Here is a 23387-nt window from a genome sequence, read left to right as displayed (position 1 = left end):
TCAGGCATGTAAACCTTGTCTCGTGTTTTGTCAGCTTGCAATCAATTTTAAGGTGTTTTTTTTTGTTTGCGATTCATTCGGCTATTTGGTTTTTGGTAATGCTTGGATAAATTTAGACAACATGAACAGGGTGGATTCGTGAAGGAAATTAGTTTTCAATCGCTATTTTTCTAGTTTATTTATGTTCGATAGTATACAGAATGGAATCGAATGGAAAAGTTGGTGTTGAAACCAGTGGCTTTCAACATTCATTGCATAGTGGACCATGGGAAACGATAAGCATGGCTTTGCAGATTTAAGCATAGCAAACTTAGAGTTGGTACAGCAAGTATAACAGGAGAGGAAATTTCGGGCTGGTAGTTGTTAATATAATCTGTGCTTAGAAATTCTTTGCCCCAAAACAAAGATATATATCCCGCGGTTTGATCTACATTACATTAGTGTAATTTCCTTTGTTTCTGTTGCATATATGCGAGAAACAAACGTATGTCAAGTGCTTTCGATGCAATCGTTATCACAAAAGTGCGACAGTAATACTTGTTGTTTATTGCTTGTGATATCAATACAACTCAAAGCCTCACTTGAGAAAGATATATTATATTTAGTTAATAAGACTTTTCCCAAATGGAAAGTCAACTAGCGCAACCGATGAACAGACGGGAGAAAAGGAATGTGAAGCTTAAGTTCGGGTTGTTTATGGTTGGCGTTGCTCTAACCATGGGTTCGTTCACCTCGGTGTTAACTTTGCAGTCAAGCGTGAACATCGTCAATGGCGTTGGTAGGTTTAACGTGGCAACATAGAAAGCCAGAAATAAACGCAATGCGACGAAAAACTTAAATGTACGTTCGTGCGTTTATCGAACAAAAACCGATAGATAATAAAGAACAGCTGTGCGTAAACTTTAAATAAAAAAATGGCTAAATACGTAAATTCGGAAGCTCAGCACAAGCGTCAAAGATGGGATTACGTCTCCTTTTTGTTTAGGTGTGATATCAGCTACGGCATTATACTCCGCCACTGCTCTATTTATCGCTGTTGGCACACCATTCGTTTTCCATTTCGTTGGTGTCAAACGTTCACTTACAACTGCATACTGCATCAACTTACTCTATATCTGCTCAAACTACTACCCAAGTAAGTTTGTTTACTAGAAAAAAAACGGAATTATCAAACTTATTCGAGAGTTTGAATACTTTAAGTTTGTTGGCCTTATTGCTGGTGTCACGTGACTTCACAGACTTTAACCTATGTTTTAGATATCCATTTAACCTATGTTTTAGATATCCATTTTTCCATATAGAGTAAGCAGAAAAGCAAATTCTTAGATCTGGCATTCTGTCGACGCGACGTTAAATACGCTCCAAGTATTTTCCATTAGTTTTTGATCGTCTATTACTGATCGGAGCTGATCGTCTTATCGGAATTTAGGAATGCATAATTTGTAAATAGGCAGATCCATCGATCTGCACAGTAGGGCTGACTCCTGTAGACTTTCTTAAAATTTTCTCTGGCAATAAAGCAGTATTTTTTTTATTAATGAAATAATACACCACACTAAAACATGTGCCAGAATGCAGGGCTACATGACCACAGACGTATGTTACAGACATCAGCTCCCCAAAAAATCACTTTAACTATAAACAATTCAGATATCGTCATGTTGACGGTCTGTGGGGTTCTTTTGGGAATAGCGAAAGCTATAAGTTGGCCTTCCTTTTTGATATACTGCGTTCATTTTGGACGAAAATACGCTATGTTTGGAAACAAGAAGAAGGACTTCTACAATTCCCAGTTCCTTGGCTACTTTTCATGCAACCTTAATATGTCGTTTGTAAGTATACTAAGGTTTGAAGTCAAATGGGCGGAAAAAAAAGTAACGTGCCATTGTAGGTGTTGAACTATCTTGTGACCTACTGTATTCTCTATGTTGGCGGAACCACCAAACGATCCCCTGCAGACAAAAACAACCCCAACAACGAAACACAACACCGAGATTTTTCGCTATGCGGAGCCAACGACTGCCAAGACCCGAATGTGACTCAACAAAACCTGGTGCAGTATGTTCCCCCCCAAACCACACTTTACATCATGTTCGGTGTTTTTATGGGTCTTGTTTTAATCGCTATAACCATTCAAGGATTCTTCATTGAAAATCCAGAGTTAAGTATGTATTTAAGACCTAACAACAATACAGTTGGTCTATGAAAAATTTAATCAATGGCATTTGCAAGGTGATACGTCATCGGAAACGTCTCCGAACATTCCTCGCAGTGGCAATGTGTCCAAAAGAGAATCGCCAGATATTCAACATGAACTTCCCGGTACCAAATCTATCAGGAAACAAACCAATAATGTCACTGTTCAAAAAAATGGAATAAAAGTAAGTTATCATTTTGCATTGACCCCCGAATTTGATTTCAACGACAAATTACCTGGATTAGACGAAGTTTCGGATAATCCGAGGACGTCATATAGTTGTGTATAACAGAATATCGGTCAAAGTCAAACTATACCGGTGTGGTCAGAACGCATAAACGCGCCGAATAACCAGGCCCAACGCTGTACTAACTGCAGTTCATGAGCTACAGGAGCTCAGCGGTACGGCGGTGTATATTGTTGTTAAGATGCACTGGTGCACAAACTTGTCAGCAGGCAACATTTGTATGTATGTAGGGAGTCCCTATTACCATAATCAGTCGTTTCAGAGGTGTTTCACGCTATCGCAAGACACCCCACTGCGCAGGTATTTAGTTTGCGTATCACAGCAATTTTGTCGAGTTTATTAGGGTTCGCCAACATCGCAGCCAAGATGTTGCAGCCCAGCTGGATCAATCACAATTTCACAGCAAGCTGGAAAATCAATCTCCCGGTGAGATTTGAACTCACGACCTTAGGATCACCACACCCAAAGCACACCAACTAACCTACGGAAGCGATACTTGACCACAATATATTGCGTTCACCGATGAGATGCAAAACCAAAAAAAGCAATTTAACTCGGTGACTCACCCCAATAATAAAGTCCAGTGAGTCAAGTAATAAAGAATTAGCAAAATGAAGACAAAACGCCGCAGTAAGGCAAGTGTAACAAAAGAAAAATAAGATTTTTTGAAGTGAATAAAAATTAAAATTAAAAAAAAAGTATGTTGTGCACGGTTTGAAAAGTTATTTTTGACTGATCCCGGAGTAACCGAGGTTTATTATCATACCAACCCTTTGTTAAGCAGAGGATTTTTGAGTTTTTAGGGCTCTACATTCACTGCAAATCACCCAGCTTTACATTCACTGCAAAGCACGTTTCGTCAGATGCTGAAAACCAAACAACTTCTTATAATCCCCACATCCTTCTGCCTTGGTTTGGTTCAGTCGTTTAGCTTTGTCGAAATGCCGCGAGCCTTTACATCATGCATTCTTGGTGTTGACCAGGTATTACTACCACTCATAACATACGTTGATGTACTCATAGATGCTTTTATTTTATTTTTATATGTACTAATTTTAACACGTCTTTGCCGCTAGTTTTTTTTTATCAAGTTGATACTGCTCATGTAACACATTTTACTTTAAGGTACCATTGTGCATGATCACCTTTAGTGCCGTAAGTGCTTTTGTTTCAATTAACGTTGGGAAAGTTACGAGAAAATATGGAAGGCAGTCAACCCTCCTATTTTGTACATTGCTGGAAATTGGGACTTTTTTGTCTATGTTGTTTTTGACCCCGACTGAATCCTCCCAGTGGATTGTTTACTGCTTGTTCTGTGCAATGGGAATTACAAACGGAATAAGATCTCCTGTTAGTACAGGTATATAACTAAACTTAAAATTCAAGTTCGTTTTGACAAAACTAATGTCCAAGATGAAGTAGATGACCTTTACTATGATTCAGCTCTGCTTTTATCCACCTATCATCTATAAATAATTAGATTTCTTATTCTATTTGTATTTTGCAAATGACCTTTTGCACTTTAGACCTTAACTTAACTAATGTCTTTACCGTCTTCCATTTTAATAGCAGTCCATGCATCCTTCTTTCCTGAAAACGAAGAAACTGCTATGGTGGTTTGGTCAATTTGGTATGCTGGTGGTTATGCATTTCAATCTGGTTGGAGTACTGCAGTGTGCGTGAGGTACAAGATCTACTTTCAGCTCGTTCTGTTGGTGATCAGCATGGCAGCATTTAGTAAGTGTTGGGATTTAGGGCATTTGCATACTTGTAAAGTACAGTCACACGTTTTCATTTCCGCAGGTTTTGCGGAGTTCAAGGAAAGAAAAGCGAACAAACAACTTTCCAAATGCAGAGATTTGCCAGAACCTTGAAATGTTGTCCATTTTTACATTTAGATTGATAATGCCTACTCTATTCTATATATTAACAAATATTAACAAAATGCTATAGCATGGAATAAATACGCTTGTTGGGTATCTGGGTGGGTAGACACGCACTCTAACACATTCTGGAATAAAACAATTTAAATGCAAGGTTTGCATTGATGTTTCTGCTCAAAAAAATGAATTTAACCAGACGCATTCGAATTCATACTGGAGAAAACCCCTTCCTATGAAACCTTCAAGTGCAACGTGTGCGAGAATGAATTTTCGTTTAACTTTGACAAAACAAATGAATACCCACTTCGTAAATGAGAAGCGACACCAGTGTTTGGAATGCAAAAAAAATATTCATCAACAGGGAAAGTTGAAGGGTCGCCATGGGCGAAGACCCGACATCAAGCTTCTGACACCATGTTGGCAGCAGGTCCCGACACCGATGGTCTGTTCTCGGTCTGAGACCAAAACAGAGATCTGAGACCGGACACGTGATCTGAGAGATCACATTGGGATCTGTTAGACCGAAAACCATCATCTGTGAGATCGAAAATCATTATCTAGGAGACCGAAAAATATGATCAGTTAATTTGTGGAAAGAGTCGCAAATACATAGGGCGATATCAAAGATGACGCAGAAACAAAGAGATAATTGCTGCGATTACGCGACAAGAAGATTTAGAAGAAGTAGCGCTAGTTGAAAGACGTAACGCAAGTGAGATAACTAGAGATGGCGCCAGAAAGACGGGTTTAAATGCAAAAGAGTAGAAAGACCAAGTTTAAAACAAAATATCAATAAATAAAACTTGTGTGGAATAGGCGTATTCATCGTCGCAAAACTGCTTTGAAACGGTTGAAGTATAACTGGAGAAGGCAAAATTACACGAAAGAGTAAACCGTGCATTAGGATTACAAAAAATGAAAGGTGGTAATATTAGGCTAGGTTGGCTATACGCATGTCGGTAAACAAACTTGCCAAATCAAAAAAAAAACCTACACGGAATATATCAAGAGCACAACTCTTGGCGTCTACAGCCCGTTGACCTTAGCTGTGTCAACTGGTCAATCCCTAACTAAAAATGGAGCAAGGACTTTGATCCCGATAAGCCAAAAATATGTAAAAAATGCAGGCAGTAAAGAGGTGGTCTTGCCACAATCGCACCGTTTAACGACAGGCCTCTTGTGTCGTGCTTCTCGCGTTCGGAAGGCTTTCTAATGCATACCCATCGCGGCACTTTGGTCCGCTTGGTTAAGGCATGTAGACTTACCTGACATAAAACTATGTAAGGAAATATAACACGCAGTAAAAAAAATAAAAAAATACTGTTTCGGCGACATGCGTTAACAAACCTAAACCTTAAAGTTACCTAGAAGGGATAAATAGTAAAGTTAAGAAACACGTTTCGAGACGAAAAGAAGGAAAATATAGTAATTTAACATTACAAAAGAAACTTCACAGCAGCTTGAATGTCATTGACCCCAGCATCAGAGGGCGTTGCGCTTGATTTGATCCGACTCCAGCATCAGAAGGCGTTGTGTTCGAGATCACAGAGGTCAACACCAGAAATGAATGATTGGCATGGGCGACGACCCGACACCAAGCTTTTGACACCATGTTGGCAGCAGGTCACGACACCGATGGTCTGTTCTCGGTCTGAGACCAAAACAGAGATCTGAGACCGGACACGTTAACTAGCGATGGCGTCCGAAAAACGGGTGTAAATGTAAAAGAGTAGAAAGACCAAGTTTAAAACAAAATATCAATAAATATTCGAATTACGACAAGCCAAAATCCCTACAAGGCCTTCGCCAGCACGAAATAATCCATTCAACAGATAAACCTTACAAATGTCACCTGTGCGAAAAAGCCTTCAAAGCAAAAAATGCGCACCCGACAAAAGTACATAACAAGTCATGTAACTTACATAACACAATAGTGTGCAAATCGGGTGTTTGCCTGATAAGCTTTAAACATAAATCCTGGCATCGTCTGCAACATATTGTGGTCCAATTGACAGGAAATCGTTGGTAGAAATAGACTGTTGGCGCTCGAGCTTGCTTGCAGCCCGTTTATCGGCACCATGTAATTAGCGGCAATGAAGTTACCCGACGTTTTAAAGCTGTGTAGAGTTGAACAGTGATGGAAAATGTTCCTATCCTTTTATGCCCAGTGTAAGCGCTCGATAAACGCTTAGTTTCGTGTCTTTAAAGTGATGCTTCTACTTTTGACGACCGCATTTGCAAACGTTATAATTAGGATAGCTGGCCAAAAAAATTTTACCATTTCTGATGCTCATAATGAAATTTAACCGTGGAAAAATGATTTAACCAAAATTTATTTGATAAAAATGGGAGTTGTGCCGAATATTTGGATTTGATCGAATAGTAGGTCAAGAATCGTCCCTTTCGGAACACATACATCGAGTAAATCCTTGTGATTCATTTCTTTATAAAATCCGCTTCAATAGTTTGTTACTTTTTCAACCTGAGTTTCATTCGGTCGAGTATTGGCTGCAGATATTCGATTTTGAACAAATCAAAATTGTATTGGCACAACCCTACAAAAGAGTACCGAGACACTTAACGTTAATTCATGATTTTTATATAAGTGGCAATCAACATGCCAACGTATTCCTCAGGAGGTTATGCACAAATGCACACAAGTAATTCCCGTGAGACGCAAATCAGTACCTTGACCTTTCTCTTTCGAGTGCACACGGTATTTCGAATTACTAAGCGCAAATCTATGCAGGCAGTTATTGTTATTTTGCCCGTTTGTGCTGCAAATCAACTGTTCTTACCCCCTGTCCACACACAAAAGCCATAAGGGTGGGTCGACCAGTGTTCCTCATTGTCGATCGTTGCATATTCATTTATGCTGTTTAAAAATGTGTACATTGTTTTTAACGCTTTCTTCAGGTCACTTTCGGCACATGGGTGAGCTTCAAACTAATTGCATAGAAATTTCCCAAAGTTGTGCACTAGAACATAAACAACCTTATATAACAAGCACTCTTTGCTGGTCACGAAAATTGCGGTCATGCTGACAACGATGTGCGACGTCCTTCTTGTTCGTGCTGCGCCGACAGCAGTGTATCAGTGCATTACGCGCAGGAAGTAATGTGTAGTTGCTGAAGTTGCCGTGTATGAATGGGTTTTGGAAAATAAGGTTATTAAAGCACAGTACTGCCAACAACATTGAACACTTTGACACGGGAACTGCTGGAAACAGGTTATGCTAAATAGAAACTTCATCAAAGTAGCACAGACTTAATTAAGTGCAATTTGATGAAAATGCGTGCACATGCAGTATTAAAGTTTGGCCCATTTCTGATGCGCTTAAATGAATAACTTTGTAAATATTTATCATTTCATTGCCACAAAGAATATATCTATTGTCTCTTTCAGACAAAGATTTAGTGCCCATTTTAATTTACCACTTGAAAGGCGAAGCTTTGCAACCGGTGGTATTTGCCAAGCCCAAACCCAGGCTTTCCGATCGTTTGAATGCTGGTGATTATATGTACGACGTGCAAGCCCGTAAAGCTTGAAAAAAATATTGGTTACAAAAGATTTATTTCGAACTGCAAGTTTTCAGTGTCGACTTTGCGCAGCACACACATTCAGACGCGTATATGATCTAACCAACATTAGCAGAGGTTTGCAAGGCCACTTTTATGCCTGGTTGGCCTAGAAAATTACAACTCGCACGCGACCCATCATCCGCAACAAATCAGTTCCAATCGAGTGATTAGTCTGCTTTGGTAGCCAGGCGGGAAATCGTTGGTAGAAATATACTGTTGGCGACCGAGCTTCCTTGCAGCCCGTTATCGGCACGATGGAACCCAACGTATTCCTCAGGAGGTTATACACAAATGCACATAAGTAATTCCCGTGAGAAGGTATTTCGAATTACTAAACGCAAATCTATGTAGGCAGTTATTGTTATTTTACCCGTTTGTGCAGCAAATCAACTGTTCTTACCCCCTGTCCACACACAAAATCCATAAGAGTGGGTTGATCAGTGTTCCTCATTGTCGATCGTTGCATATTCAAAGTTATGCATTAGGACATGAACAAACTTATAATAACAAGCAATCTTTGCTGGTCACGAAAATTGCTGTCATTCTGACAACGATGTGCGACGTCCTTCTTGTCCGTGGCGCCGATAGCAGTATAACAGTGCTATTATTATGCGCAGGAAGTAATGTACAGATGCTGAAGTTGCCATGTATGAATGGGTTTTCGAATAAAATGTTATCAAAACACAGTACTGCCAACATCATTGAACACTTTGTCACGGCAACGGTTTTTTCGCACGACGGGATTTGCTGGAAACAGGTTATGCTAAATGGAAACTTCATTAAAGTAGCACAGACTTAATAAAGTGCAATTTGATAAATCAGGAAAATACGTGCACATGCAGTACTGAAGTTTGGTCCATTTCTGATGCGTTTAAATGAATAACTGCGTAATTTTAATTTTTTTAATTTTTTGCTATTTCTTTGCCACAAAGAATATATCTGTTGTCTCATTCAGACAAAGGTTTAGTGCCCATTTCAGTTTACCACTTGAAAGGCGAAGCTTTGCAACTGCTGGTATATTTCGTTTTGGATGTTGGTCGTTTTGGATGTTGGCTTGAAAAAAATATTGGTTACAAAAGATTTATTTCGCAATTTGTCGACTTTGCGCAGCACTTACATTCAGACGCGTACATGATCTAACCAACATTAGCAGAGGTTTGTAAGGCCACTTTTATGCCTGGTTGGCCTCAAAAATTACAACTCGCTCGCGGCCCATTTGTCGAGGTCGAAGTGAGTGAGTAAGTAAAATGCCCCGAAGCATCGGGTGTTATGTAAGAGGCAATACGTGGACTAACCTGTTCCATTCTTCAGGCACTTAAACATAGAGAACAATGGACAATCACAGTAAGCCGGTCATATGCCAAATGTACGGGAAATTAACCGAATCAGCCCAGGTGAACCAAGCAGTTTATAATGAGGTTGCAGCTCAGTATGACAATGGTTTTATGGAAGTTGGCTCCATTTCCACAAACAAACTGTCAGAGATGGTAGAGGAATACTATGCTGGAAAAAGCACGAAAGACCTTTGTGCCCTGGACGTATGTGCAGGTTGGTTTTGTCTAAACAGAAATATAGCTACATCAGTTTCTGAACTGATCTTTCCCGGTATGTTGGCGTTTGTTGGGTAAATCTAATATGCCAAGTAGTTACAAAGCAAGCTTTCTCGAGGTTCTCCTGTTTTGTGCCATTTGTCATACCACATACGCATCGCCAACATACCGCAAAGGAACGGAAGGAAGAAACACAGTGTGTGTGCGCGCAAGTAGGCTATGCCTGTATGCTGCGGAAATCATTGAGTGTCCGACCCTTGTCTATAATGTTTTTACTATGCGTCACACGGTAAACTCCTTCTCAATGCAGGCAGCGGTTTATGCGGGGAAGCCCTACGTCGAGCTGGGTGGTTAGGAGCAATTGATGGCGTTGACGGGTGCCAGGAACTACTGAATGTGGCGTCACGCAAAAACGTTTACAGGTAAGAAGAATTGCAAGGGAATGCCACCGCCATGTAATGATCGATGTAGCTAGGACAATAGTAGCAATTAAAACATAGTTAGCAATAATACATTCACTATGTGGCCATTCTGCTTTTTAGCATAGCGCATAATTACGTAGAATAACTATTAGCAAAACCGTGTAGAAAATTCCTTTTTTTAGTTGTACCACGACTATTAGTGTCAAAGCTGTTTAAATCAGGAGGAATTTCGTGACAAAAATTTTAAAAACAGAACGCTTCACTGTCAACTAATCACTGAAGACGATCCGATTTCAACGGACAAGTCCCATTACGATTTAATAACATGTACAGGTGGACTCAGCTTCGGTCATTTACCTCACGAATGCCTCGAGGTAAGACAATATGTTACATTTCTGTGGGCGTCTGGCATGAACACGCTAACATAGCCCTTTGCACGCATTGAAACAAATTCCCTTGTTCCGCTAACACGAGATTTTACTTTGATATATTACGCGTAGCTTTACCCGAAACTGAAGTTTCTTTGAATTTCCGGTCAACCTAAGTATAAAAAGGTTGTGAACCACTGGCATAAACTACAACAGGAACAATACATGTGTAAAGTTTATGTGTGTTTGTCGTTGTGAGTGGTTATAAACTGATGTACGTTTCTGGAATGCTATTTTTACTTCTGTGTTTTTGTATGAAATGTCTGCTGCAAACTTACGAACACTAATAATGGATTTACTGATAATTCTGATAATAAACCGAATGGCCCACAGTGCTCAAAACATTGGCATGTTTTATTTATTTAAACTTTTCTGCAAAAAGCTATGCCATCATCATAAATAAAACATGTCAACGTTTTCAACGGGACCAGTTTGTTTGTTATCAGAATATTTGTTGCAATTTTGAAATATATTAGGAAAATATATTTTTATTTCCAACAGATGTTGGTTAACATGTTGGTGTCAGACGGGATTCTAGCAATTAATGTGAGTAACTACAAAAATCCGGGATCTGACGTAGAATACAAATTTTTTTTTTTTTTTGCTATTTCTTTGCCACAAAGAATATATCTGTTGTCTCATTCAGACAAAGGTTTAGTGCCCATTTCAGTTTACCACTTGAAAGGCGAAGCTTTGCAACTGCTGGTATATTTCGTTTTGGATGTTGGTCGTTTTGGATGTTGGCTTGAAAAAAATATTGGTTACAAAAGATTTATTTCGCAATTTGTCGACTTTGCGCAGCACTTACATTCAGACGCGTACATGATCTAACCAACATTAGCAGAGGTTTGTAAGGCCACTTTTATGCCTGGTTGGCCTCAAAAATTACAACTCGCTCGCGGCCCATTTGTCGAGGTCGAAGTGAGTGAGTAAGTAAAATGCCCCGAAGCATCGGGTGTTATGTAAGAGGCAATACGTGGACTAACCTGTTCCATTCTTCAGGCACTTAAACATAGAGAACAATGGACAATCACAGTAAGCCGGTCATATGCCAAATGTACGGGAAATTAACCGAATCAGCCCAGGTGAACCAAGCAGTTTATAATGAGGTTGCAGCTCAGTATGACAATGGTTTTATGGAAGTTGGCTCCATTTCCACAAACAAACTGTCAGAGATGGTAGAGGAATACTATGCTGGAAAAAGCACGAAAGACCTTTGTGCCCTGGACGTATGTGCAGGTTGGTTTTGTCTAAACAGAAATATAGCTACATCAGTTTCTGAACTGATCTTTCCCGGTATGTTGGCGTTTGTTGGGTAAATCTAATATGCCAAGTAGTTACAAAGCAAGCTTTCTCGAGGTTCTCCTGTTTTGTGCCATTTGTCATACCACATACGCATCGCCAACATACCGCAAAGGAACGGAAGGAAGAAACACAGTGTGTGTGCGCGCAAGTAGGCTATGCCTGTATGCTGCGGAAATCATTGAGTGTCCGACCCTTGTCTATAATGTTTTTACTATGCGTCACACGGTAAACTCCTTCTCAATGCAGGCAGCGGTTTATGCGGGGAAGCCCTACGTCGAGCTGGGTGGTTAGGAGCAATTGATGGCGTTGACGGGTGCCAGGAACTACTGAATGTGGCGTCACGCAAAAACGTTTACAGGTAAGAAGAATTGCAAGGGAATGCCACCGCCATGTAATGATCGATGTAGCTAGGACAATAGTAGCAATTAAAACATAGTTAGCAATAATACATTCACTATGTGGCCATTCTGCTTTTTAGCATAGCGCATAATTACGTAGAATAACTATTAGCAAAACCGTGTAGAAAATTCCTTTTTTTAGTTGTACCACGACTATTAGTGTCAAAGCTGTTTAAATCAGGAGGAATTTCGTGACAAAAATTTTAAAAACAGAACGCTTCACTGTCAACTAATCACTGAAGACGATCCGATTTCAACGGACAAGTCCCATTACGATTTAATAACATGTACAGGTGGACTCAGCTTCGGTCATTTACCTCACGAATGCCTCGAGGTAAGACAATATGTTACATTTCTGTGGGCGTCTGGCATGAACACGCTAACATAGCCCTTTGCACGCATTGAAACAAATTCCCTTGTTCCGCTAACACGAGATTTTACTTTGATATATTACGCGTAGCTTTACCCGAAACTGAAGTTTCTTTGAATTTCCGGTCAACCTAAGTATAAAAAGGTTGTGAACCACTGGCATAAACTACAACAGGAACAATACATGTGTAAAGTTTATGTGTGTTTGTCGTTGTGAGTGGTTATAAACTGATGTACGTTTCTGGAATGCTATTTTTACTTCTGTGTTTTTGTATGAAATGTCTGCTGCAAACTTACGAACACTAATAATGGATTTACTGATAATTCTGATAATAAACCGAATGGCCCACAGTGCTCAAAACATTGGCATGTTTTATTTATTTAAACTTTTCTGCAAAAAGCTATGCCATCATCATAAATAAAACATGTCAACGTTTTCAACGGGACCAGTTTGTTTGTTATCAGAATATTTGTTGCAATTTTGAAATATATTAGGAAAATATATTTTTATTTCCAACAGATGTTGGTTAACATGTTGGTGTCAGACGGGATTCTAGCAATTAATGTGAGTAACTACAAAAATCCGGGATCTGACGTAGAATACAAATTTTTTTTTTTTTTTGCTATTTCTTTGCCACAAAGAATATATCTGTTGTCTCATTCAGACAAAGGTTTAGTGCCCATTTCAGTTTACCACTTGAAAGGCGAAGCTTTGCAACTGCTGGTATATTTCGTTTTGGATGTTGGTCGTTTTGGATGTTGGCTTGAAAAAAATATTGGTTACAAAAGATTTATTTCGCAATTTGTCGACTTTGCGCAGCACTTACATTCAGACGCGTACATGATCTAACCAACATTAGCAGAGGTTTGTAAGGCCACTTTTATGCCTGGTTGGCCTCAAAAATTACAACTCGCTCGCGGCCCATTTGTCGAGGTCGAAGTGAGTGAGTAAGTAAAATGCCCCGAAGCATCGGGTGTTATGTAAGAGGCAATACGTGGACTAACCTGTTCCATTCTTCAGGCACTTAAACATAGAGAACAATGGACAATCACAGTAAGCCGGTCATATGCCAAATGTACGGGAAATTAACCGAATCAGCCCAGGTGAACCAAGCAGTTTATAATGAGGTTGCAGCTCAGTATGACAATGGTTTTATGGAAGTTGGCTCCATTTCCACAAACAAACTGTCAGAGATGGTAGAGGAATACTATGCTGGAAAAAGCACGAAAGACCTTTGTGCCCTGGACGTATGTGCAGGTTGGTTTTGTCTAAACAGAAATATAGCTACATCAGTTTCTGAACTGATCTTTCCCGGTATGTTGGCGTTTGTTGGGTAAATCTAATATGCCAAGTAGTTACAAAGCAAGCTTTCTCGAGGTTCTCCTGTTTTGTGCCATTTGTCATACCACATACGCATCGCCAACATACCGCAAAGGAACGGAAGGAAGAAACACAGTGTGTGTGCGCGCAAGTAGGCTATGCCTGTATGCTGCGGAAATCATTGAGTGTCCGACCCTTGTCTATAATGTTTTTACTATGCGTCACACGGTAAACTCCTTCTCAATGCAGGCAGCGGTTTATGCGGGGAAGCCCTACGTCGAGCTGGGTGGTTAGGAGCAATTGATGGCGTTGACGGGTGCCAGGAACTACTGAATGTGGCGTCACGCAAAAACGTTTACAGGTAAGAAGAATTGCAAGGGAATGCCACCGCCATGTAATGATCGATGTAGCTAGGACAATAGTAGCAATTAAAACATAGTTAGCAATAATACATTCACTATGTGGCCATTCTGCTTTTTAGCATAGCGCATAATTACGTAGAATAACTATTAGCAAAACCGTGTAGAAAATTCCTTTTTTTAGTTGTACCACGACTATTAGTGTCAAAGCTGTTTAAATCAGGAGGAATTTCGTGACAAAAATTTTAAAAACAGAACGCTTCACTGTCAACTAATCACTGAAGACGATCCGATTTCAACGGACAAGTCCCATTACGATTTAATAACATGTACAGGTGGACTCAGCTTCGGTCATTTACCTCACGAATGCCTCGAGGTAAGACAATATGTTACATTTCTGTGGGCGTCTGGCATGAACACGCTAACATAGCCCTTTGCACGCATTGAAACAAATTCCCTTGTTCCGCTAACACGAGATTTTACTTTGATATATTACGCGTAGCTTTACCCGAAACTGAAGTTTCTTTGAATTTCCGGTCAACCTAAGTATAAAAAGGTTGTGAACCACTGGCATAAACTACAACAGGAACAATACATGTGTAAAGTTTATGTGTGTTTGTCGTTGTGAGTGGTTATAAACTGATGTACGTTTCTGGAATGCTATTTTTACTTCTGTGTTTTTGTATGAAATGTCTGCTGCAAACTTACGAACACTAATAATGGATTTACTGATAATTCTGATAATAAACCGAATGGCCCACAGTGCTCAAAACATTGGCATGTTTTATTTATTTAAACTTTTCTGCAAAAAGCTATGCCATCATCATAAATAAAACATGTCAACGTTTTCAACGGGACCAGTTTGTTTGTTATCAGAATATTTGTTGCAATTTTGAAATATATTAGGAAAATATATTTTTATTTCCAACAGATGTTGGTTAACATGTTGGTGTCAGACGGGATTCTAGCAATTAATGTGAGTAACTACAAAAATCCGGGATCTGACGTAGAATACAAATTTTTTTTTTTTTTTGCTATTTCTTTGCCACAAAGAATATATCTGTTGTCTCATTCAGACAAAGGTTTAGTGCCCATTTCAGTTTACCACTTGAAAGGCGAAGCTTTGCAACTGCTGGTATATTTCGTTTTGGATGTTGGTCGTTTTGGATGTTGGCTTGAAAAAAATATTGGTTACAAAAGATTTATTTCGCAATTTGTCGACTTTGCGCAGCACTTACATTCAGACGCGTACATGATCTAACCAACATTAGCAGAGGTTTGTAAGGCCACTTTTATGCCTGGTTGGCCTCAAAAATTACAACTCGCTCGCGGCCCATTTGTCGAGGTCGAAGTGAGTGAGTAAGTAAAATGCCCCGAAGCATCGGGTGTTATGTAAGAGGCAATACGTGGACTAACCTGTTCCATTCTTCAGGCACTTAAACATAGAGAACAATGGACAATCACAGTAAGCCGGTCATATGCCAAATGTACGGGAAATTAACCGAATCAGCCCAGGTGAACCAAGCAGTTTATAATGAGGTTGCAGCTCAGTATGACAATGGTTTTATGGAAGTTGGCTCCATTTCCACAAACAAACTGTCAGAGATGGTAGAGGAATACTATGCTGGAAAAAGCACGAAAGACCTTTGTGCCCTGGACGTATGTGCAGGTTGGTTTTGTCTAAACAGAAATATAGCTACATCAGTTTCTGAACTGATCTTTCCCGGTATGTTGGCGTTTGTTGGGTAAATCTAATATGCCAAGTAGTTACAAAGCAAGCTTTCTCGAGGTTCTCCTGTTTTGTGCCATTTGTCATACCACATACGCATCGCCAACATACCGCAAAGGAACGGAAGGAAGAAACACAGTGTGTGTGCGCGCAAGTAGGCTATGCCTGTATGCTGCGGAAATCATTGAGTGTCCGACCCTTGTCTATAATGTTTTTACTATGCGTCACACGGTAAACTCCTTCTCAATGCAGGCAGCGGTTTATGCGGGGAAGCCCTACGTCGAGCTGGGTGGTTAGGAGCAATTGATGGCGTTGACGGGTGCCAGGAACTACTGAATGTGGCGTCACGCAAAAACGTTTACAGGTAAGAAGAATTGCAAGGGAATGCCACCGCCATGTAATGATCGATGTAGCTAGGACAATAGTAGCAATTAAAACATAGTTAGCAATAATACATTCACTATGTGGCCATTCTGCTTTTTAGCATAGCGCATAATTACGTAGAATAACTATTAGCAAAACCGTGTAGAAAATTCCTTTTTTTAGTTGTACCACGACTATTAGTGTCAAAGCTGTTTAAATCAGGAGGAATTTCGTGACAAAAATTTTAAAAACAGAACGCTTCACTGTCAACTAATCACTGAAGACGATCCGATTTCAACGGACAAGTCCCATTACGATTTAATAACATGTACAGGTGGACTCAGCTTCGGTCATTTACCTCACGAATGCCTCGAGGTAAGACAATATGTTACATTTCTGTGGGCGTCTGGCATGAACACGCTAACATAGCCCTTTGCACGCATTGAAACAAATTCCCTTGTTCCGCTAACACGAGATTTTACTTTGATATATTACGCGTAGCTTTACCCGAAACTGAAGTTTCTTTGAATTTCCGGTCAACCTAAGTATAAAAAGGTTGTGAACCACTGGCATAAACTACAACAGGAACAATACATGTGTAAAGTTTATGTGTGTTTGTCGTTGTGAGTGGTTATAAACTGATGTACGTTTCTGGAATGCTATTTTTACTTCTGTGTTTTTGTATGAAATGTCTGCTGCAAACTTACGAACACTAATAATGGATTTACTGATAATTCTGATAATAAACCGAATGGCCCACAGTGCTCAAAACATTGGCATGTTTTATTTATTTAAACTTTTCTGCAAAAAGCTATGCCATCATCATAAATAAAACATGTCAACGTTTTCAACGGGACCAGTTTGTTTGTTATCAGAATATTTGTTGCAATTTTGAAATATATTAGGAAAATATATTTTTATTTCCAACAGATGTTGGTTAACATGTTGGTGTCAGACGGGATTCTAGCAATTAATGTGAGTAACTACAAAAATCCGGGATCTGACGTAGAATACAAAGATTCGGTTCTTAAAACGATGAACAGACTTAAAGGAAAATGCACACTTGTTAAAGAGGTAGGCAGTGACGTAATAATACCTAATAATCTGCGTTATATTCTTTACGTTAATCTGCTCTGCCATACTTTTGCCCAATAAGCTTGCATTTTTAAATGATAGAAATCCTGTACTTCAAAGTACAACCATGTGTAGACGTCATCTATTACATAACTTTATCTGGAATTTAAACACAATGTTGAATTTTTAAATTAGTGAAAAGCAACTCTTTGAAACTTGGTTCATTTCAAAGACACAAGTTTTTTTAAACTTTAGTTTAGAAATTCAATCTGCAGTTCGAAAAAAAAATTTTCTGTTAAGCATTAAGTCGGTGTTATTCTTGTAGGATCAAGTCGATGTTTCAAAGGAGGACGGACGACATGCCTGTAGCATTGACTACGAACGAGTTCTGTTTTATCAAAGAGTTTAATGTTTGTCTGAAATAATTTACATTACAATTGATAGTATTTTTTCGCTTTTCGCTAGGTCATTTATTTATTTGTCTGATAATAATTATTGCAAATTAGTAAATGATTTCGTCGACACAAGAATATGAATTTTATCTTTTGTGTGAGTAAGGTTTATATAGGAGCTTGTATCATGTTCGACAGTCGGTTTAAAATTTCACAAGTTTCAAAATTAGTTAAGCGGTGGATTAACAAGCCTGTGAATCGGAATCGACTCTCTCGTGATTCAAAGTTGTCTACAAGTTCATTTGGTTTTAGAGTGAATAAATTCTAAAAAACAGACGCTGTTGTTAACAGTAAATCAATAAAACTATAGAATAAAAATCGGGTTTCTTTCAGAACCACCCATCTGCTATTCATTACCTCGTTCTTTTCGGTGCAAATGTTCAGCGACGTCTAAAAAAAGCTGCAATGCGTCAAGGATCTTTTGAATTAATCATGCTCGGTATAACGTACAGTAAGCAACCATGCTGATCACCATTACAGCGATTTGGAAGTAGATCTTATACTTGCGCTCCAACTAAATTGAAATGCACGGCCACATAAATTCCAGAAAGACTACACACCATAGTCTGCTCTTTGGGAAAGAGAGCAACATGAGCATCTGATCGTAACAAACGTACACTATGATACGCAAATATTTAATAAGGCCGTAAAAGGTTTGAAGAGTAAATTCTTTGCAGGCGTGGCATTTTGTAACACTTTGATCATCTGCATATCATGAAGTAAATTATATTAAATAGAAAACCAGTGTGCTTGCAATATTACCGCTACAACGCGAATGAAGAGGTAGAAGTAGCTTATAAATTGTGCGTTGTAATTCTCAATCGGCCTGTTTACACAAAATGAACGCGATATATCGTAAATGAATCGTAAATGAATGAAAACCGACAACCACACCGAACCAGACGCTTGTGCGTGAAATTGTAGAACTTGGCACCTCGCCTGTTTTTGAGCTGTCATGCCTCAACGGCAAAAATTCAATCAAGCGTAACCATAAAAACACCACTCAAAACTTTTTACACTATTACGCAACTGTCCGTGTAATTTCTGAAATTGATGCCCGACCAAAATCAAATTACTGTGGTCTTTAAGAAAAAGAGTTTATTTTGCGATATTATTAAGTGTTTGGAAACTTTCACAGCAGCCTCAACTGCACAAGCAATCAAAACAATACGTAATGCTTTATTTCACGCAAAGCATCCCTAAAGCATCTTTATTCGAATCGCACGACGAATTTTAGGTATCGCAAACAGTTCACTATTAGTCACACAAAATACAACATTTAACTGTCATGTTTAAAACCTTTTGCCCCTAAACGCGATGGATGGTCATTATGCATGCCTGAGAAGTTTTTTAGTCGTTTCATTCGAATTGCTGTTCACTAAATGTCTAATAATAAGACGAAATGCGCAGATTTACAGCTTGAGTAAATTAGGGCCCAGTAATTTCTGCTCATAAAACAAAATGTTTCCACATCTACAATCGTTAATGATTAGGGAGATGAACTTTGAGCACCTTAAACATCTCATTATTGGAATAAGTGTACGCACAGTGAAGTTTGCTTCAGTGCATTGCAAACTTGCAAGTAGTAGAGATAGATTTAGATCAAGTGGATAGCGTTTGTATAGTTTGTGTATTAACGAGGAACCCTTTATTTTCACAACTGGAAATCGCGTTTAAGTTGTTAATTATGTGAAAATAATGGACGTAAATAGATAACTAATGTGGAAAAACGCCTTCCCGCTTTGCTGTGAGTGTGGTACGTGTTACACAATCTTGTAAGACAGTCAAACAATATGTCAAACATTTTCACATAAAAGTCGTAGTCACGTTTGCAATGGTTTTGACACTTAATGCCGACACTCTGTCGAGTACTGTGACAATATTTGTGACGCAACACCCATGCACTGCGGTTGGGTTTAAACAAGTACAAAGCTCCTAAAGTTTACGGAACGCCCAATGAAACGCTTTGTGCTTTATTGGTTTTATTACTTTTATTCCATGGTTGTGTGGCACCTTCTCAGCAATAAATGAATGCAAGTATTTAACATTGTAGCAAAACGTGACTTTGCTAAGTGGTTTGCAGATTAGCTTATAGGTGCGCTGCAGGGTAAAGGCTGTTTTTAATTTCACGTAAACAGCAGGAACAACATTGAAAACAACATTTCGGCAATAATGGCAAAATCAAGAAGCAACTATTTTACTTATGTCGTTCCTTTGTTGACCGAATTCACGTCTCAATTCATGGTAACGTTTTGGGGAAGTATGGCGATGAAGCCTTACGGCGATGGTTCCAATGCGAAAGATGGAAACGCAACGTAAGTACTAACACTTTGTGCTTGCTTTTTTATGAACACTCAGATGGATGTTTCAAACCACTTGCAACAAGCACATATGGGCACAAACAAAGCGTCGAAATTTATCAAAATGTAGCACAACATTTTGAAAGAATTATCAGTTTGTAGAGTTGCCTTCCACAAACCACATTTTATCTTTACTCTTCACGAGAAGATAGGAAACTTTGCCTATCTATGATTTTGAAACAGTTGTATTCCTCAAGGCTCGTGGGACCTGCTTCAAACCAATAGGGTGGATGCCTTTATTAAAACCGTAAAAACGATAAAATGTTAGAGCTTCACACAGCAAGTCCTTCTCGTTACTATATACGCATTCATTCACTTGACCACACCCAAGAGCTATCATAAATATCACACGTAACAGATAATGATATATGAAAATATGACGACAAAATATATGTAAAAATTTTACATTTTTCTTAGTTCAACATCCATTGCCCACGTCTCCTCCGCAGATGATGACTATCTTCTTCAAATCTTTATGCCAGCCTTTCAAGCTGGCTTGTCAGTGTGGGTATCAATTGCCGTGTTCTTTAAAATAAGGTAAGACAAACAAAAAAAATACGAAAAATGTTCTAAACTTTCCTGTATTGTGGAACACTTTTTGCGGAAAATATAAATGTTTGTATGCAATGTGGAATCATTAATATGAATTGTGTATAAGCTGCAGACAGATGGCCACTGTTTCGACCTAAAAGGTCTCATCAGTGCAGCTAGTGTGACTATAAGACGAACTTTGCAGACCAAACGGCCAAGCAAAGACTTCCACTTTGTGGTGACTATACAATCACTGTCATCCGTTGGGCACCAAACTAGGTGCAACCAAAACGGAGAAAACATGGTGGAAACACTATGGCCAAGCAAAGCTCAACCAATAGTGCCGTCAGTGGCCATCTGTCTGCAGCTTATACACAATTCATATTATTGGCTCCACATTGCTTATCATATGATTATTGTGACACGGGGCCTGACGGCACTATTGGTTGAGCTTTGCTTGGCCATAGTGTTTCCACCTTGTTTTCTCCGTTTTGGTTGCACCTAGTTTGGTGCCCAACGGATGACAGTGATTGTATAGTCACCACAAAGGTGGCCGTTTGGTCAGGAAAGTTCGTCTTATAGTCACACCAGCTGCACTGATGAGACCTTTTAGGTCGAAACAGTGGCCATCTGTCTGCAGCTTATACACAATAAATGTTTGTAATTACAGTGGGGCGCACATCAATCCCGCTGCATCCTTGGGCTTGATGGTGGCTGGCGTTCTTAAACCGATCATGTTTATACCATACGTGATATGTCAATGTCTCGGTTCCATTGTTGCAGCAGCAACGGCCAAGGTATCAGATATATATTTATTTTTGATGGTATTAGAAAGGTTAATTTTATAAGGCACACAACATAGTTTTATTACGTTTTCTAATGCTTTGGTAAACCAAAGAATTTTAAGTTTTTCAATAAACTTTCCATCATCGACAATGCGTTTCAGACGATACTTGGACAAAACCCGGCCATTATCGCGATACCACAACACGTTAGCACGGGAACCGTTTTTCTCAACGAGTTTATTGCCACGGCACTCCTATTGTTTTGCATACTGACAACTTGTACTAACCCGGATTATCAGCAACAGACGGGTATTCTTGCAATTGGAATGTCGGTTTTTCAAAGTTGTTTGTCTGCGTGAGTTACTTTCTCTAAAGCAGTGATTCCCAACCTTTTTGTGGTTGCGTACCACTTGCAGGTAAAACAATTTCCCAGTTGAGTGTTACAAAGTAAGCTAAGGGATGAAGTAACAAATATTTTAAGGTCACTTACGATTTTTCAATTCGAATTGTATGCGCAAATCAAGGAAAGCTCGCGTACCACTAGTGGTACGCGTACCACCGGTTGGGAAACACCTGCCCTAAAGTGATAATTGTTGGTCGTAGAGTTTTGAAACATGTTTGGCATTCGTTTGTTTACGAACAGCATGCAATTCTATTTTATGTTTTTCGAATAAAATTCTAATGTTAACTCTTAATCGCAGAAAGTGGGTTGGAGTTGTTGGTATCAGTCCATCCCGAGTTATTGGACCGGCCGTTGTTGTCGGTGGGCCGGCATGGAATGGTCACTGGGTCTTTTGGTTGGCTGATCTCAGTGGAGCGGCCTTCGCTGCTGTTTATTACATGCAAGTAGCATTTAAGAAACACTAGTGTTTTATTAATGCTTTCAGCTGTATGGACAAGTCTTGATTGTCAAAAGTCAAATAATTTATACGAAACTATAACCTCTCTTATACCTAAGATAACCTCTCTTTATACCTAAGATAGATTATGTGAATATGAACGTTTACAAATGAATTTCACATCAGCGATGTGGGCGCTATAATGTTTGTACTAAAGATTTGCAATGCCGTGAGTTGTGTTCCATAGTTATATGAAATACTTATAAATATACTGAGCTCACATCGCTGCGACTTAAGTAAAACAGGATACATTACTGCTATTGTCGTCGAATTTATTGCCGCGCAGTGTAATTAGTATGTTTTACATTCTCCTCAGGTTCTTATTCGCTCCTCCAGATCAGTGTTGGTTGAACCGATTTATGTTGAAAAAAGACAATCACGAGAAGATTAGCGAGAGCCACGAACTTGGCTCCATCATTGATAGCAAGGATGAAATAAATTTATAACAGCCTAACCGATGGTAGACGACGGGCAATGAGATGCCTTTATTGCTTGACAGCAAAATTTCTGCAATGCTTTGTAAGGTCACACGTTTCTGGACAATTTTGTGGCGGAATAATATGATTCAATCAAATCAAATCGTACACGTAAACCCCCTTCATAAAATTATAAACAGATTTTCAAAATACTCTGAGGTTTTATCTTGTGAGCTGCAGTGACTTGAAAAAATGTGTGGAGTGTTTCGTTTATTACACTCAAAATGCCTGGAAATTTATTTAATCTAGCAAACATATTTGCGTAATTATTTTCCCTGTTTTAGGGTCACTCTCAAATGTATATACGTTACATGGGGTCAACAAACGACAAAACTAGTGCTCAGTAGGATCAATAGGCGTAGGCCTATAGTCCCCTCAGGAGTTCGAAATAGAAAAATGGGGGATTCCAATTGACAACTAACAGTCGGTTATTACTTTTCGGTCTCCGTTCACGGTCGAGTGGTTACGTCACATGATGACAACAACAACAAAAGCCTGGCTTTGCCAGCAATGTCAGCGCTCATTCAAGTTTTTGGAATATTTTAAGTTAGCAGTTGGAGAGAAAAAAAGGGACCAAGCATTTAGGTGTTCATGTTAAGCGTGGCGATTGCTCTGCGGTGGCTATTCCCCCTGGTTGGTTGTACTTCTACACTACAGG

General features: G+C 39.2%; 3 protein-coding genes across 16 annotated transcripts; all 3 read left to right on the top strand.

Moving 5' to 3' along the window:
* The first annotated feature begins 8564 nt into the window (after window positions 1-8564).
* On the top strand, window positions 8565-13534 carry LOC145908235 (uncharacterized). 10 transcript variants are annotated; one of them, XM_082995486.1, is made up of 6 exons: window positions 10171-10254; window positions 10810-10854; window positions 11311-11547; window positions 11860-11971; window positions 12225-12345; window positions 12901-13245. In XM_082995486.1, exons 3-6 carry the CDS (start codon window positions 11331-11333, stop codon window positions 13228-13230), a joined length of 780 nt encoding a protein of 259 aa, XP_082851612.1. In that variant the 5' UTR covers window positions 10171-10254; window positions 10810-10854; window positions 11311-11330; the 3' UTR covers window positions 13231-13245. The 10 variants fall into 10 exon arrangements, 8 of the variants coding, with proteins under 8 accessions (XP_082851636.1, XP_082851643.1, XP_082851628.1 ...); XM_082995510.1 differs by lacking the exons at window positions 11860-11971; window positions 12225-12345; window positions 12901-13245 and adding exons at window positions 8565-8665; window positions 9220-9456; window positions 9769-9880 and having other exon boundaries at window positions 10134-10254; window positions 10810-11333; XR_014402974.1 differs by lacking the exons at window positions 11860-11971; window positions 12225-12345; window positions 12901-13245 and adding exons at window positions 8846-9456; window positions 9769-9880 and having other exon boundaries at window positions 10134-10254; window positions 10810-11237; window positions 11311-11443.
* On the top strand, window positions 13270-17761 carry LOC145908291 (uncharacterized). 5 transcript variants are annotated; one of them, XM_082995546.1, is made up of 7 exons: window positions 14353-14436; window positions 14992-15036; window positions 15493-15729; window positions 16042-16153; window positions 16407-16527; window positions 17083-17226; window positions 17552-17761. In XM_082995546.1, the coding sequence occupies exons 3-7, from the start codon at window positions 15513-15515 to the stop codon at window positions 17633-17635; spliced, it is 678 nt and encodes a 225-aa protein (XP_082851672.1). In that variant the 5' UTR covers window positions 14353-14436; window positions 14992-15036; window positions 15493-15512; the 3' UTR covers window positions 17636-17761. The 5 variants fall into 5 exon arrangements, 4 of the variants coding, with proteins under 4 accessions (XP_082851688.1, XP_082851696.1, XP_082851672.1 ...); XM_082995554.1 differs by lacking the exons at window positions 14353-14436; window positions 14992-15036 and adding an exon at window positions 15280-15419; XR_014402979.1 differs by lacking the exons at window positions 16042-16153; window positions 16407-16527; window positions 17083-17226; window positions 17552-17761 and adding exons at window positions 13270-13638; window positions 13951-14062 and having other exon boundaries at window positions 14316-14436; window positions 14992-15419; window positions 15493-15625.
* A 2089-nt stretch (window positions 17762-19850) lies between these two features.
* Window positions 19851-22699, top strand: LOC145898849 (uncharacterized). Its single transcript, XM_082987525.1, has 6 exons — window positions 19851-19993; window positions 20456-20575; window positions 21240-21366; window positions 21516-21709; window positions 22056-22196; window positions 22570-22699. The coding sequence occupies exons 1-6, from the start codon at window positions 19851-19853 to the stop codon at window positions 22697-22699; spliced, it is 855 nt and encodes a 284-aa protein (XP_082843651.1).
* Window positions 22700-23387: the final 688 nt, after the last annotated feature.

The sequence above is a fragment of the Ascidia mentula genome, chromosome 1 (assembly GCF_947561715.1).
Source record: "Ascidia mentula chromosome 1, kaAscMent1.1, whole genome shotgun sequence".
NCBI lineage: Eukaryota > Metazoa > Chordata > Ascidiacea > Phlebobranchia > Ascidiidae > Ascidia > Ascidia mentula.
The sequence above is the reverse complement of the archived record's forward strand: the minus strand, read 5'-3'. Positions and strand labels throughout refer to the sequence as shown.